This window comes from Streptopelia decaocto (assembly GCF_964273445.1).
Source record: "Streptopelia decaocto genome assembly, chromosome: 5".
In the NCBI taxonomy this organism is placed as follows: Eukaryota; Metazoa; Chordata; class Aves; order Columbiformes; family Columbidae; genus Streptopelia; species Streptopelia decaocto.
The window spans coordinates 7,190,117-7,206,953 of NC_138659.1; the positions used below are offsets into that span (position 1 = coordinate 7,190,117).

Genomic DNA, 16,837 nt, shown 5'->3' on the forward strand with positions numbered 1-16,837 from the left:
ATGGCAGGTGAAGACTGTGTAAGAAAACGCCAGTCCGGCTCCACTTGCAAGACCTCTGAAAATGAAGAAACGCAGAGGAGACCTGAGAACGAGAGGTCATTTCAAAACACAAGCAATGGTGAGATTCTTTCACTTGGGATTAGTTGCATCTCTGGCACATGGTCTCCTCTAAGGTGTCCTTTCTAGCTCATGGCTCTTGCGTCTTTGCTCTTTAGTTTCAGTTTTTCTTTTTGCTTGTAGAAAGGCTCCCAAGGTGGAGCTCTGTGTGCGAGCTGCACTTCTCCAGCAGGTTTAGGTTACTTGGAGTGTTGTCCTGCACAACTTTCCTTCAGGGGCTCTGTGCTGCAGTGCTTGCATAGTTCTAGAGTAAAGAAAGTTATTAATTGTCACAGGAGAAATGTGTTGATGAGGAGGAGAGGCTTTAACGCTGTAAATGGTGCAAATGCATCTTGACAACAATTTTGAGTAACCCTGTAAACACTCTTTTTGGGGACATCATCTTGCTTACTTTACAAGCTTTAAGTATGTGGCTTCTGCAAGACTGAACAAAGTGTTAAACTGGTGTATCCATCCTGACAGACGGCTGGAGGTAGGATGGCACAGAGAATGATTCTCTGCTCCCGTTAATGCCAGAACAGGTCCCTTTTATCCAGTCTCAACCGTGGCTGCCATAAACTAGAACAATAAACAGTTGGGTTTCTATGCATTTATATTGTGGTCATCCTAAAAGTTATATGGCTTATAGCTGGTTCTGTGGAAGGGTCGCTGCTGCCCTTGGTTTGCAGGGACAGTTGCGTGACAGTGTGAGCTGTTTAGCCCATGGACGCTGTGACTGTCTCAGACTCCTGGGTTATGCTGTACCACATTCCAGCCAGGTGATCAGGAGGTTAGCGATGAAATCGCAGCTTGTTTCCTTTCTCTTTGGGAGATGGAACAAACAGAAAGCCCAATTAGTTTGTCACAATGTGGCATGTGAGTGCAGCTTTCAAAACTCTGGTGCCAGTGACGCAGTGAGATAATTCTTAGTGGTATGTGTCTGAATGTTGTCACTTTCAACTGAAACAGGAATTAGAGCAAGTTTAAGTTTAGGACAAGTCAGATTTCTTCTTGCAAAAAATACAGTGGAGGGAAAGCCATCTCACAAACTGCTTGGAGAAATGGGATTTTAAGCTCTTGGTAGTACCAGTATTTTAATTGAATCAAATAGGACTGTTCCATTAATTCAATTTTCAGAAAACTGCAAGGAGTTAGTGGCTACTGGAAAACAGTTATGATGGGTTTAGAAGCAGACTTCTACCTTTTATCTATGGAAACACCTTAACTGCTGTGCATGGATTTTGAGTTCTTGCAGGCTTGAGAATAAACAATAAATATAGCTCTGATAACTAGCACTTGATAGGTGGGTGTGCCTGCCTTTAAAAGCTTTTGATTTTATTACCTCTGAGATGTGCCATAATGTCACTGCAGGTGCGATACTGTGGGTGTGTAGCAAGTAAACATTATGGGGTAGATTTCTTCCAAGTTTACTGAGCTTTCATGTGTGTCTGTGTACCGTGGTGGGTTGGCTTAGAACAATGAGGTGTGTTTTAATACAATACAAACAGGACAGCAAGCTGGGAAGGATCCTGGTTAGTTAAGATTAGGTGCCTCTTCCCTTCCAGCGTTGCTGCCAATTTGGCAGAAGTGTCACAGGGACTTCAGTGTTACCAGTTTTTGCAGATTCTTTGCTCAGTACAGCAATGGGGACACCAGGGATGCCACAGGGAGGTAGGAGGTGAGTCTGCCTGACCACTTTATATGCATCCCTCTGATCAGAAATTCTGCTGTACGGTGGAGTTTGATCAGCATCTCTGCAGCACAAAGGTTGAAGCTTTACAAGGTTCACGTATTCTAGATAGCAACCTCTTCACAGAATCCAGTATGCTTGCGTAAGTAGCTGGAGCTTTCTGTGAAAGCACAGCTGAGTTGGAAGAATTTCTGGGAAGGAGTAGCCATGGACTTTTTTCTGTCTGTCTTTTGTCCTGGCCTTTCACTTCTGAAAAGCTGTTTCTAAGGCAGCGTGACTCCAATGATCTGAAGTGTCTGGCAACACCATCATTATACTGTAGCATCTTAACAGTCACCGCGTGTTGTGCAGGGTTTTGAACAAGATGCGTGCTGATTGCGGTCAAGGGATTCTAGCCAGGTCAAGACAGTATCTTCTATTCAAGTAAATATGTTGTGTCTTTGTACCAATTATTTCTGTAGAAAATCTTAAACGATAATGTGATTTCCCACCCTTGATCCACCCTGATTAGCAAACACAATCTGCTTTTTAACTTGAGAGTTAATGTGTCAAGGGCCAATTGACTTGTTTCCAGAAGTGTGTGAACTTTCTATAGAAATGTCTAGGCCGTTAATCCTTTCTTTATTAAAACTCAAATGCATTGGCTGATCTGAGCTTGACTAGAGGAATAATTTTAATCCATATATTTACTTTAGAGCTACATGAGGTCTGACTCTTCTTTTTATTTAGTTTAGGTTATTTTTTTTTTCTTGCCTCACCACTGCTGCTGAAAACTGTCTCTGTTTTCTGAGTTCTGACACTGAAAAGTTTGTACTTGGGTAACCCCAAATTTATGGTTAGTTGTAAATGTTTGTAGCTTTGAGATTGCCAGAACAATTCTTCTGTCCCTTGATGTGTTTGTATCTTGTAATCATTCAGCCTGTAATTTCAGTTTGACAGAGTAGCTGAACTTCAATCTCATTATCGCTTCTCCTTGAATTGGCTCCAGTGTTGTAATTAAACTACTAATTTGATCCTGGTGTAGAGTCAACAGGTGATCTAGGCAGCAATAAACTCCTGTCAAAAGACCGGCTTCCTTAATAATAGTCTTACATGTTTTCAGCTGGAGATACATAAATAAATACAAACTTGTTCTGCTTAATGAGATATTGATATCAGGCAGTACCAGTTGCGACCATGGGTGTAACAAGTGGGATGGGCAGATCTTAAAAGGCTAGAGAGGACATGGCTCTTCAGTGTGTATCTGAATGCCTCTAAAATGCCGAGATTTGGCCATTCAGAACAGTAAACTCGTGGTTGTGGAGTCTGCCCTTGTTTACTCTGGAATCAGAAGATGCTGCAAATCAGAAGTATCTGTGGAGACTGGTCTGCAAACAATGTGATGGATCTTTGTTTGGTGTGACTAAGCCTGTTTGGCAATGCTGTCCTCAGAAAGAGGTTGTTATCTTCCAGTGAAGAGGTTACTATTGATCATTGTCCATGCAAAAGTTTATGAAGGTGCGTGAAGGTGTGTGCCTACTGATAAGTGTAGGAGGAGGGAGCTCTAAATCAGGGAGCAATTTGGAAAGCTTTAGGGTTTGCTGTATGACTCACAGTAATTAGTCTTCATTGTAACACCAGGGTGTTTTTTGCAGATTAATGAATTTGGGATTAGGCTGCCTGAGATTCTGGAGTGTGTTTCAGGAAGATGGATCCAACAGAATTGTCTTGTCTGAGACTAGGTGGGTTTTGGTAGTTCTAGGCATGCTCATGTTTTGGAGCCTGTGGGTTTGGTGAGGGCTGAGCAGTTTCTTATGGATGTGCTCAGGCTAGTGAAGAGACTCTTTGGGTCCCAAGTCTCTACAGAAATGACTTTTAAACTTAATTCTTTGCTCAGCTGCAGTGCAGAGACCTATGGGCTCTGCATTCTTTAAGCACATCAGCAGTCTCATCATAACTTGCTTCTGTCTGCTGAGTTGCCAAATAAATTACCATAACTCAGAGTAAGGCTTATTAGCGTCAAATTATTAACATATGTTGTATTGTGGCAAATATGGAAGACTTCCCCTCTTTACCTAAGCCTTGCACTAGGTTTGCTTTAACATTGCTCTCCCTCAGATAACATGTTCAGTGTTTCTACAGACAAAACCTTTGAATTGAGGTATCCAACAGTAACAGGAAATCCTTCTGCCCATGTTGTTTTAACCTCTTGAGTGGTAAGTTGTCTGACCAAGAAATAATAAAGATAATATTTTTTAACTCTTTAGGGAAGGGCAGTATTGGGTACAGTTTGTATCTGACTTTTTGTAAGGACCCTGAAGCTAAACAGATCCTGACATCATTATGGGAGAATGCTTCTAAACCGTGAGTGGTGTGCTTGGCGGTTCTGAGAAGTGATGTTTAGGATTGGGGTTTTTTTAAGTACATGTGGCAATAAGCTGAAGTTGGTGTGGTTTTTTTCTAGCTTTCCTGCAAAGAGGCATTTTTGTCTTGAATGCTGTGCTGGGGTTTAGACAGCAGTAGTTTCTCTGAGTGCTTTTAACTGCTCAATAGTGAAGTGATGGCTATGATGCAGGAACAGCGGGGTGGCAATGGCTCAGAGTGCCGGGCTGCTGTTGAAGTCATTGCAGGCTGGAACTGTGACACTGCACACAAGCCACAGCTTTAATCAGATTACTTATTCCCACTTGTGCCCTTGGTGGTAATTGCAGACTGTAGCGGTTAAATAAGTGAATGCTTCTTAACACCGTTAATTTTTCAGAGCTTGCTTAGTAGCTGCCTGGTGTCTTAGGTAGAAGCTGTTTTTGTTGGATCCCAAGCTGTAACAGTCAGAGGTCATATGAGTGGGATGCTTCTCTGGTCATCTCCAATGTCACCTCCCTGTAACATGTACAAGAGTAGGTTGACAAATGGACAATGAGATCCTTTGAGATTAGTTTGTGAATCTTCTGTGCAACAAGTTGTTGAAGTTTTCAATAGTAAGAAGCTTTCTCAATCTTCAGGTGATCTTTTATTAGCCTGGTTTCCAATGGAAAGAAAGCTTACATTTAAATTGCTCTGTTTTTTCCTTATGACTTTTGAGCCTGCTTTGAGTTTGGGCTGTGTGGAGGTGTCCCATCCTACAGGGATCTGTTTCTACAAGCCCAAGGCAATAAAGATCTTATCCAATGACCTTGCTGATGGGAGGGGAACACAAGGCGCATGGAGTTAAAACTTCTCCCTATGAGTAGAGCTCTTTCAAAGCAAACCATGCTTCAGTCTCCTGTGAAATTTGCTGATGTTTCATACTAGTCTTCAAATAAGATTTTCTTCCTTATGACTTTAAATACATTTCCTGTTTTCTGAAGGTATAATGCATCTTGTTTTAAATGGGAAGATGTGCTTGCTTGTCTTCATTCCATTTTTGTAAGGATGTTGCAATGCCAAAGTGATACAGAGGGTTCTAGTCTTCCTTTTCAGTGTCAAAGGAAAATGAAGATTTGGACTTGTTAGGAGTGCAGCATTACTTTTAGACTCAAAAATCATATGATTCCCTTCTCAAATGACCTCATAGGACATAAGTAGCAGCTTGCACAACAGAAGCTGAATGATTCAAGAAGATGAGTTGCGTGTTTTCTGGTATCTGCCTTGTGACACTGATTGAGTTTCTGGGATGATGCAACACAGCAGAATGAGTTGTTTTGGTGGGTTTTCTTCTACAGGAGATTCTTTGGTCTGGAAAAGAAGCTACAAGCTTACAGGTGGCTGTACTTTGGTTTATGAGATGTGTATACTGAAGATATGGAGATCTTGATTTTGAAGCCTTTTAAAAGATGCTGTGTTTCTCATCTAGTCTGTGCGTGCACACTGGTGTGTGGGTGGATAAAGTGATAGGAGGGACACCACATACAATTTAGCAATTACAATGTCAGCAGGTCAGAGACTGGCCTCGTTTCCCATGCAACCATTAAAGCTGTACATTAGGTGTCTGTAAAACTATATCCATCTTTAAGGCCTTGCAAGTCGAAAAGAGAGTTTTATTTCTAAAGTGAGCTGCTCCTGGGTAGTTAATAATAACAACTAAGGCTTGAAATGTGAGATCTGGCAAGAAATATATGGCCAAAGAAATGGCTATTTATTTTTAGTTTGCCTCGCAAAGAAAATAGTGAAATCCCTTAAGTCTCATGTGCCCTGTCCTCTTTGATATTGGATGGCTTCAAGCAAACTTGATAGTCTTGAAGACTGTCAGCCTGATAAGAGACACAAATTCTTCCCTTTCTACAGCAAAAGGTTGATTGTGCTTTGGGCTCAAAAGCTCTGTCTGGTCTGCTTGCTAGCAGGTGAGCACAAGGTGGTTCTTTAGTAGTAATGGGGTGAGTAGGCTATTAATACAATTGTGGCGTGGCACAGTGAAGGAGTAGAGCCATTGAGATGATATGAAGGGGATATAGTTCTGCTGCTTGTGGAACAGCTTAACTGTTATTATTATTTATTGGAAGAGAGGTGGGGGGAATCCATTTGAGACCAGCAAAGCACAGAGGCTGAGGTGGACAAGGGACTCTCTTGTGGTATCTTGTACTCTTCTCTGGAGTTATTTTCCAAACTGCTGCTGTTTGGCAATGGTAACAGTATAATGAGCTTAAATGCTGAGGGATTTTCTTTGTCTTGTAGGTGAGATGCTTAGCAACCAGGAATTCTATTTTTGTAAAAATGGATCTTTGCAGTCAGCCAAAAATTCATGGTGTTAACCAGTTTCCTTGTTTGTTGTTACATTACATGGCTGCTAAGTAATAGCCTGTTGTTGCTGGTCTGTTTGTAAGTCTACAGCTTGTGTAGCAATTTTTATAGACAAAAAAAAAAAGTCTTCCTGCTTGATGGGGGTGGGGACAGAGAAATAATGCTGACAACTGAGTATAGTTTCATTGCAGATGGAGTTTCACCTTTCATTTAACTCTTCTCCAGTATTGGAATTGAAATAATCTCTGAAGCAGGTCTATCTAAGCTTCTTAGAAGTGGCTGATCATAAGAGCACCTTCAGACTAATGTGTGCATCACAGAAGCACTTGCTTCTATTTAAAATGACACGCTGTGTATCTTGTGTGCATGGGCTGCGCACATATGAGGAGGACCAGACCGGGAGGCTGCGTGATGAGCTGTGATACTGCTGCGAATCTGTCTCCTCGTCACACAGCAGCGCAGCACTGACACCTCTGCTGCAAATCTGTGAGCTCATGCTTCACTGGAAGTGTTAGTAGAGAATCAGCTCAGTATCCACTTTTTCTGGAAGTTGTAGTGTTGTCTTAGGTACTGAACATCAAAGTTGTAACACTAACCATGTGTTAGTGTGTAAGGTACTGTTGTAGCTGTAATTGCAAAAGGACATGTACAAGGCAAGGTTTGTTGCCCTCTTTTCACCCTGGCTGGTATTTTAGAGGGTGGATATTGCTGCTCTAATATTGCTTTTCCTTCATGTGCAAGACTCTCTGTTTTAAGTAACTTTATCTTCTGTGTTGTTTGTTCCTATTGGAGAAGTAAAACACCAGCTGGATTGCCAGCTCTGTGCAACTGCTGCAGGCAAACCATGTCTTAAAACCCAACTGGCCTGAAGTGTCTGATCCACTTGATGTAATAGGGGCATCTCAGATGTGTGCAGTGCTTTATGCAAAAGAAGGGTGATATTTGAGGCTTTATATATGAGCCCATACTGAGGAATATGGTCAGACTGATGTCTAACACTTCTTCTGGGGGATGAAAGGAGTAGGGGTAGCCAGGTTTGAACACAGAGTAACTTTCTGACTTGTTTTCAAAAGCTGGTTACTGTATTTTACAGATAGTTGTGACTCGCCTGCCTTGTCTATTGGCAGTGTAGAAACCTCCAGACAAACTAATCTTACGTCTAGTTTGCTGTGCATAAGATAAAGCTCTGATAAAAGACCAATGTGCTTGAATATGACCTTTTAAAGGTTGTTCTAATGGTTGCTTCAAGGCTGAATATGTTTAGGGACCTTGTGGAGATTCACAGAATTGCTGATGAAAAATAAAGCTTTTTAAAATCCAGCATGTTATCAGCTGTTGACTGTCTTATGGTGCTGTAATCCTAAATGGCTGTTTAAACTACTTGGTTGTCGCTTATGAATTTCCTCCAGCTTAGTTTTGAATTTACTGGGACCTTATTAGAATTAAGAAGCACTGATGAAAAGTCAGTGACTGAGCTACTGTATGTTGTGCTGTGTTTTCAGACATGTGACTCACATCACTGAAAATGCAAGTGTTTAATATTAATATTTGCTTTCCTTCCTTAGGCCGGGTTGATGTCGACCATGCGATAACACGGAAAATGCAGCTAATAGCAGAAGCTGAGGTAAATATACTGTAATGCTTGCTTATGGGGAGGAGCGGGATTATTGACCCTGAATGTCTTTTGGAGAATCACTAGTCCTGAAACACAAATATCCCTCTTCAGTCATAGCTCGGGTGCAGTTGCTTTTATACAACCCTATTTGTTTCCTCCTCTCTTCTGACTTTGCACGAGAGGTAGTGTTGTGAAATGTGGTTCTGTCCTTCTTGACCCCAATCGGTTGAAGTCCAAAGATAAGAATAAACTTTGAGGTCTGTAAATAATATGGAAGTTCCCTCACCACTAATGTTTGGCAGTATGATTATCATCTAGGCTCTTTAAAATGCTCTGTGTCCTGTTATCCATTAAATAAAGGGTAGCGTGTAGCCTGTATCCCACTACTCCTGTTGCCCTGGCTCTGGAGATGACCTTCCTGAGCCTTGGTCCCACTTTTTTGTCAGTGAGTAATATCCCCAAAGAAAATAGCACTGGGTGTTTCTAACATAATCTGCATTTTTGTGAACTGCCATTGTCTTAGCTTATGTCAAGGTGATTTATGCCCAAATTAAATGAAGTTAGCTAACAATGAACTCTTGTTAACCATTGTTTTTTAGCATGCATGTTCCTCAGGGCAAATCGTCCTGTACTTTTGCTTCATTTTGTTGCAGAGATTTCCATGGTAAAGATGAAGTAATCTAATTGTGCCACTCTTATGTGAATATTAGGGTTTGGAGACTTTATAAGATAGAGAAAAATATCTTGCATCTTTAAAATGTTTTCCTGTTTAAAAGTATTTTTTTTTCTACCCATGTAGGTGATGTGTAATTTATAACAGCTGTAACTAAAGTGTATTTAAATGTCTTCTGCAAGGGGTGTGCTGCTTTTTGTGCAGGCACTCCTAAAATTCAGCACGTTAGAGGCGTAGTCAGCTCTGAATTTTATTTTGTATGTTGCCTTCTCTGAATGATTCTTACTGAGGACATGATAGAGCAAGCCTCTTATCCTTTCTCTGCAGGCAAAACAACCACTGCAAATCACTGTGTTGGCAACAGATGGTTGCAAGAGAAAGCTTTGATTGTTAAACACATGTAGCTTTGTAAGTTCTGGGTTCCAGGGAACATGAACTGGTTGTAGAGGACAACTTGATCTTGGATTTGCTTTCTTCAGGAATGTCTCATTTCTACTCTTTTTTTCTGGCCACCAGCTTTGAGAGACACTAGTTTGTAGGCAAGGTGATTTCTTATCCACAAAGAGAATTGACGAAAACCAGCAATGGCACTTTAATTACTGAATTTTCTCCCAAAGCAGGGGTAGTTGAAGTTTTAAACACTGAGTTAGACAGCTTGCAAATTTGTAGCTCTCTTAAGGCAAATTAAACAATGATAGCTACAAGGCTAGGTAAAAACCTCCATCTACTGCAAAATTCCTGAGAATTCTGGAGTGCCCGGCCCTTTTGTTGTGTGAACCAGTGCACAAAGGCTTGGACTGCAGTTCACCCTTCAGGTGATGGGTGTCTGAGGTCTAGACAGGTGCTTGACTTCTGGAAAGTGCTGGTACCTGACAGCTCCCACTGGTTTCAATGGGCTTTGTAGGTGTTATTCATGCATAGGATGCCTTCAGGCATCTGTAGTCCAGTCTGAAAATCTAGTCCTTTGTTCATTCTAAACTGAGTTGTGAATGGTGTGTTCTGTCGCTTGGTCAGAGCTGGATGTTGTCATGTTTCAGTGACTGATATTACTACATCTGTTAGAATGAGTAAAATGCTGGGAAATTCTTGCAGCTTTTTCTTTGTAAGTGAGCCAGGGGTTACTTCCCTCAACTTTCTCTGACCTCTCGTCCAGCTTCTGCTTTTTATGGCATAGCATTTTTTTTTTTTTTTGTACTTGCCCCCCTTTTGTAATGATCTGATTTGTTGGAAACTTAATGGTGACAGCTGAGTGGATCTGCCCAGTTCCTTGTTCCAGACTTCAAGCACACTTGAGGGAGCTCTTGGTTGCGTGTTCTCCATCAGGGAAGCGATGGATCTGTGTGTCCCTACCCTGTCACATTGAAGGCTGGTAGGAGGTGCATTCTCTTACATTTAATTTCTTTGGTGACTAAGAGGAATGCACTTTGCTGGTTGACCACCAAACAGTTACTCTGGCAATTGCTCAAGTCGCTTGCCCTTTGAATGGTAGTAGTAAGAGGTGATGAGACAGCATGATATGTTGTGCAGTTTCATTGTACAGAGTTACAAGTACTGTCGGGTATATGCTCTGGTTGTATTTAATCTAATGAGAACTCAAGACCTGCTCTTCCAACCAAACATATGCAGATGTTGGTGTCAGCCATGGAGGGTTAGATTAAGAGAAGACAATCTCAGCAGAGCACTAACTCACAGGAAGAGATGGTTTAAGGAAATAATTTCTGTTGAACTCTTGCTGAAAGGAGATTCGGCTGAAAAAAGGGGAGAGAGTTTAAAAAAAAAAAAAAGACAGGGTTTTGTTAGGAATGAACAGTGCTTTGTTTGACATGGAAATCTGAGCACTGCAAGAGGAGCAGGAATTTCTGTTTGACTTTTTTGGCAGGGTTATGTGCACGCATGCTGTAGAAGCAGGCTGTGCCAGAGAGCACCGGTGTCATCTGTTACGGCTCTTGTTCCAAAGTACTCAAGGTTTTGGGTTGGTTTTGTTAGTGATTTTTGTTTATTTGTTTTGCGGGTTCTGTTTGTTTGTTTTTCCCCTCCTGTTTTTAAAGGAACAAATCCACATCTCTTGCAGAGACAGTTGTCTTCTCTGCCTCCCAGAAAAGCAGTAACCAGCTCCTAAGAGCTTCTGTTTCATTAAGCACTGGTGAATCTTGTTTATTCTATACTGACAGCTGGGGAAAATGTTTTTATTAAGTTAAATATTAATCTGCTCCTTCTCCTAAGGCAGCTTCTGATTCAAGAGATCTCTGCATCTGACCACCATGAAACAGGAGGAGTGTAGAATTCTGATAAATCTTGACTTCAGGGTCTTCTGGTTTTATGTGGTCTCACTTCAGATTTATCTTGTATTTCCTGCCAGAGAGTTAAACTTGCGTACTTCGCTATTGTTACATTAGAATTTTGTACGAATATGTCATCTATTAATATATTTTGTTAGCCTACAAGTTTTACTTCTAGAGAGGGTTTTTTAGCTTAGTTTTTTTGGTGATCTACAACATAAAATCAATCCAAGTGTGCCTAGAAAAAGAAGGATGTATCATGGATGACAAGTGTCCATCAGTGGAAATAGACTCCTTAAAACCTAACTGTGGAAAGAGGTCTGTGTAAGAGGCAAACATATCAGCGCTCCAGCTTAGAGCTGACAGACCCTGTTTTAGTTATCTGTTTTTTTTTCTTAGACCTCGTGCCTCTTCCTTTTTAGCAAAAACAATGCTGCCACAACTTTCTCTAACATAATATTTAGGCACTGAAACAGAAATGCCTACTGACAAATGAGCTCAAGTGTCACAAATGCCCTTTTGAGGTAGTGTCATTTTTGTGCACAACCTCCAGGCTCTTTCTTTCCCTCCTTGATAACTGATTTATTGGTTTTGTTACTTTTTTGCCTTAAGAATTAGAAAGTAGGTGGCAGCTGGGAATTCTGGAGGTGATCAGGGTAACGTGTTTCTTATGCAGCTGATTAGTAGGAGGATTAGATGAAATAATATGTAGTTATCATGTGGGAAGACTTGGACCTTGAATCTGGTGGCAAACTTGAAAAATCCTATCTTCTGAAGTTCCAGAGATCTTAGGAGCTTTAGACTCCCAAAGTTCTCACTGAAATATAGTGAATGCATGTTGCTTTATTGGGGGAATTAATTTGGCTTGCTTTTTTCTAGTCATGAGAATAACACAGCACTGTGCCAAACTTGGGATCATCTGTGCATGTAAAGAGTAAGAGAATTTGCACCTCAACAAAAAATATTCAATGCTCAGTGTAGCACTTTCTGTGGAAATACAATAACTTTGAACATTTTATCATTTAAGTTTCCTCTAAATGCATCTGGTTTTAAAAACTCTGCCTGGCGTGTGGGAAAGGAGGTCTTTGAAGGTTCATGTGATGAGACTGAATAGCAGATCCATCCATATTGCAGACAGGAAAACAGAGAATTAATTACACATTCTACAGGCAAGACAAAAGGGGTATGAAAACATCTTAGATTTTACAGTCTGCTTTATGAAGATGAATTCTAACCCTTGTTTGGATAATTTATTGTTGGGATGGTTAAGTAATCTTTTCCTTTCTACAAAAGAAATTCTCTTATCAGGTGAAGCAAGCAGTCTTTGACCAGGGTGGCCTGTGCTTTATCCGCCTCTGATTATCTCCTTTTTTATTTCCACGCTATCAGTGCATTTTTCCAAAAAGGTGGCAGAGAGGGGGACACTCACCTACGATTTTTCATGTACCCATAGAAGTCAAGATTTCTGGTAAACCAGATGCTTCAGAAATCGCCTTTCTCTATTAGGATGAGAGAAGAAAAACATGAATAGGCTAAAAATCTTGCAACTTTACCACAGCTCTGCTTAGAATTGAGAAATGTTTTCTCAATTTCTCAAAAGTTTAGCTCAACCTTCTTGGCACCATAAAATATGTCTGGAGCGGCAGGTTATTTTACATATAGATACAAAAAGCAGTATGTTTACTTTCTAACTCTGTGTTGGTTCTGATAAAGAAGATAAGCGTTATTCAAAGTCATCTGGCCTGAGGTGTGTAAACAGGCCAGAATAAGCCCCTGATCTTGTCCAAGTTGGCTCCAGCTGTTGGCAGATGGTACAAGGGTGTTTTCCTGATGCCTTGCTCCAGGATAAAGAGGAATATGAATATTTTTATATAACTGTATCTGGTGAGTTTAAAAACAGAGCAGATAATTTTTTCTTCTCTGTCAGCAATTGAAGCCAGTTTTCATGAAGGAAGTGGACAGTCACTTCACAGAGTTTGTGAACAGTTTGGTGGCAAAATCAGCACTCCTGGACTCCTCATCTCCAGCCTCCCTCTTCCCAGCTTCTTGCTCAGAGAAGGAACTGCACAGAGCCAAGTAAGTCAGTTTTAAGCTGTTCCTATAACAAGGTTATGTTTCCTGGAAGGTTTATTTCCTCTCTTGTCTGAAATATTCTCTTCTCTGCAGGACCTTGAGGGCCCCTCCAGAACATGGGAAGATCTTTACTGCCAGGAGATCCCTTTTGGAGTGAGTAAGCTCACATTTTCCATTAAATTGACTGATAATACCCTTGAGCAAACTAAATAGCCTTTGCTTTGAGATACTCTCCCCACTGCCATCTGTGGTCTTACATTCAAACCCATGTGGACTAATCTGTTTAAGCTTTTCCATCTCTTTATAAACGATCTCTACTACAGCTTTCAGGCTTCCCCAAATGTAAACCTTAATTACAGCCACTATCTCTGTATCACTGAGATAGTGGCTAATTTTCCTTTTCTGACAAACTGAGGAAGTGTCTGTACGGACTGGCACCCAAATTGTACATTAACTTCAGTCTCTTTAATTGGGATGGTGTTGATGTCATCTTACCTTACTGTGAAACACTCTGAAAGGGAACATACGGGAGGTGTGATGTAATACGCTGTGTGAATGGCCTGATAGCATTTTAATCTCTCCCTTAGTGAGCTGTTTGAAGTGAGTCACATCAGGACGATCTACCACATGTTCATCGCTCTTCTCATTGTCTTCATCCTCAGCACACTTTTAGTAGACTTCATTGATGAAGGAAGGTAAGAAGAAAGACAGGGACCGGGGCTGGGAAATGCTTTTCCAAAGTACCAGCGGTACATGAAACTACAGGATGGTGCAAAAAAGGCAAAAATCTTTTCTTGGGGTCTTGTTGGAACGGGAGTTTTCAACTTGACATACTTAAAATATATACTGGATTTCCTTTTGAGGGGATATGGTCATTTCAAATCAGATAGCTGGATTTTATTAAAATCCTGCAGATTGGTGTATTCTCCGCGAATTATGGCCAGCACTGTCTAGCCTGACATAGCAAGGCTGGCAAAAGGGAGGGCTCATCACTGAATGTGGGCTATTTTAGTTGAATAATAAAATGGTAGCTTTCAGCTCCTTGTGTTGCCTGAAGGAGGACTGTGGTTAGAAAAACTTTAAATACTTCAGCAGCCCTTCCTCTGTTTAAAAATGACAGTTCTGGAACACTGTACTTGTGCTTAAATAAAAATAGAACTTTTTGTTGGGAAAAGTCTCAAGGATATTGGCACAGCCTCTGTTAAGATTGTGCTTTGCAGGTAACCAGTTGTGAATGAGATTATGAAAGACTGCTTTCCTCACACTTGCTTGTTGCTTTAAATAGTACCTTTTTGGCAAGCTGTATGCCACGTACACAAGTAGGATTATGAGTCTATCTTGCTGCTTATCTAATCTTCGGTGTACAAAACTAGAGCTGTATTTTGATTATAATCATTGTCCCTCTTGTGAAAGTGTAAGAACAGGCTTGTGCACTATTGAGTATTGTGTAGCTGATCCTAACTTAATAGTAGGTATTTACCTGTAATCTCAACTAATAGAGCTGGATTCTCTGATTACTTTAAAAGTAATTAAAATAAGATAATTGCTGTGTCCTCAGCTAGATCTGATAATTTGGATCCAGTTTGCAATTGAGCCTCCCCATGAGAGTAAATAGATGGTGTTGGTGTACTCTGTACTACCTTCTTCTCTGACCCTAGTTTAGAAGAGCTGCTTGTGCATAGGAGTAAGCTCTGGTGACTTTGATTGCCAGTAAGGCTGAACATCCTTTTGTTTATGTCTTTACATTTTAAGCTTCATTAATGAACTAAAGAACCTGTTGTGTACCAGTTGGACATATTTGGACTGACCGTCTAATGGTCCTAAGCCTTTTTGGGCGAGTTCTAAACTGAATGCATGTGGAATGCCTACAGATTTCACAAAGCAGAATTAAATTACGTTTGAGCGCTAGATCTTAAACTACCTTGTGTCTGTAGAGGTGGGGAAAAAGCCACTTTAGGTGTTAAAATCCTGGGAAGAACTGATTCTTAATGTAATAGTGATGGTGTCCTGGGAGTGTTCCCCAAAAGCTCTTTTGGACCCTGGCTGAGCAGTGGATGGTTTAGTCACATGCTTGTTCTTAGCAGGGATGAGCTTGAGCATGCTCTTAAAGCTCATGCTGATCTTAAAGATGTGCTTAAGCCCTGTGGGATTTGAAGGTAAGCTGTGCCTTGACAGCATCGATGGCATGAGTCCTTCATCTCTTATTTTCTGGTGTGCTTGCGGGTGGTTGCTTTTAAACCTGCCACAGACAGCCCTCTGTTTCCGAACTGGAAATTGCTACAGTCACCTCTGTCTAGACTGGAATTGTGACCTGGAAGCTGTGTGTTTTGTAGCTGCTTAGTGAAACGGTAGTATTTCCAATGAAACAATGGACACTGAATATTGTAACTTTCTTTGTGCCTTCTAGGCTGGTCCTAGGATTTGATCTCTTGGTCTTTGTTTTTGGAAAGTTCCCAGTCGTCTTCTGTACTTGGCTGTGCATGTTCAGTGCCACAGTGATCATTCCATACAAGCTCTTTGTCTGGTGGGCCCAAGGCTATTGCAGTTCCTCCCACCGCAGAATCCGCTCTTTCTTCTACGTGATGTTGTTCACACTCTTCCAAACAGCGGGGCTTGGATTTGGACCAACCTACATTGCTGTATCATATGCCCTGCCTCCAGCTTCCCGTTTTATTGTAATACTGGAACAGGTAGGTCCCTACCCAGTATCTTTGGATATATTGAATCTTGTTTTCAAAATGGAAAGGGTCCTTTTTTGTAAGGAGTCAACTGTTGCTTTTATTCATTAAATTGAGCCTGGGCTGTGAATGGAGTTTATCTTTGACTTGAAGACAGACTTAACATGCAGCAAGTCTAATGAAAAAAAAGTAGATAGTAAACTTTTTCTTGACCTAGAAACCACTTCTTTTATTTACCCTGTATTTAAGATTTTACTGTGGGTTTTTTTCTGAACATACTTCAAGGCTGAAATTCCATTTATATCTAGTTGTCTTGTGGCTGCTAAATGCTTAAAACCGATTTGAAGAGCCTGTTGTGCCATAGCTCACAAAGAAGCTGTAACATTCCTCTTAAAAAACAAACAAAAACCCAACAAGAAAACAAACCAAACAAAAGTCACCCATAGTGGTCCCTGTTTCCCTTTCTGTTCTCAAGAAGCAACTGTCTCTGTTCTGTAGTCAGAACTTTATTGAAAGTGGAGTTTTCTTTTCTGAGGGAATGGGGGAGGAGTGCAAGAGTGTGGAGGACTGGTCAGATCTCTGATTAAAACAAGGTTAGTCAGAGATGAGTGCAGGCTTGAAGATTAACTTTGAACTAAACCCTCCTTTTGGTCCTTCCATGGCTACTTATATGTGCAGCATCTAAGGTCATGGAGTCAGTTTTAAGACTTTGAAGCACACTGGCCTATTAAAATGGATAGGGGTTTTTTTGCTTCAATTTTAAGTTAGTGTTAACTGGTTAGTGACTCACTGGTGTGAGTTGGAGTCCTTGTGTATGCTGTGGTCTTAACAGTGTAAATGAGAAACATTTTGACTTGGAGTCATGATTGTTACTGCATGTTTCACCTGGCAGTGTTGTACATTCATGTCAGTTACACTGGCTTGTGGGCAGAGGAAGCAGCTCTTCCCTTGTAAAAGGGATAAATTGGAGAGAAAGCAAGATATTGAAGGTGTTGCCTTAAAATGCTTGATCCCACTCTTCATTGGAAAGTTGAGAAA

The 16,837-nt window shown here is 40.9% G+C and overlaps 1 protein-coding gene across 1 annotated transcript in view; it reads left to right on the top strand.

Annotated features, from left to right (window-relative positions):
* The window catches only part of SOAT1 (sterol O-acyltransferase 1), a gene marked incomplete at both ends in the record, with an annotated part of 22,040 nt that continues 5,203 nt past the window's right edge, over window positions 1-16,837 (top strand). Inside the window, 5 exons of the mRNA XM_082053137.1 lie at window positions 1-118; window positions 8,047-8,105; window positions 12,976-13,124; window positions 13,709-13,816; window positions 15,529-15,811. Coding sequence (XP_081909263.1) covers window positions 1-118; window positions 8,047-8,105; window positions 12,976-13,124; window positions 13,709-13,816; window positions 15,529-15,811 — 717 coding nt within the window. The remainder of the gene's footprint in view (window positions 119-8,046; window positions 8,106-12,975; window positions 13,125-13,708; window positions 13,817-15,528; window positions 15,812-16,837) is intronic.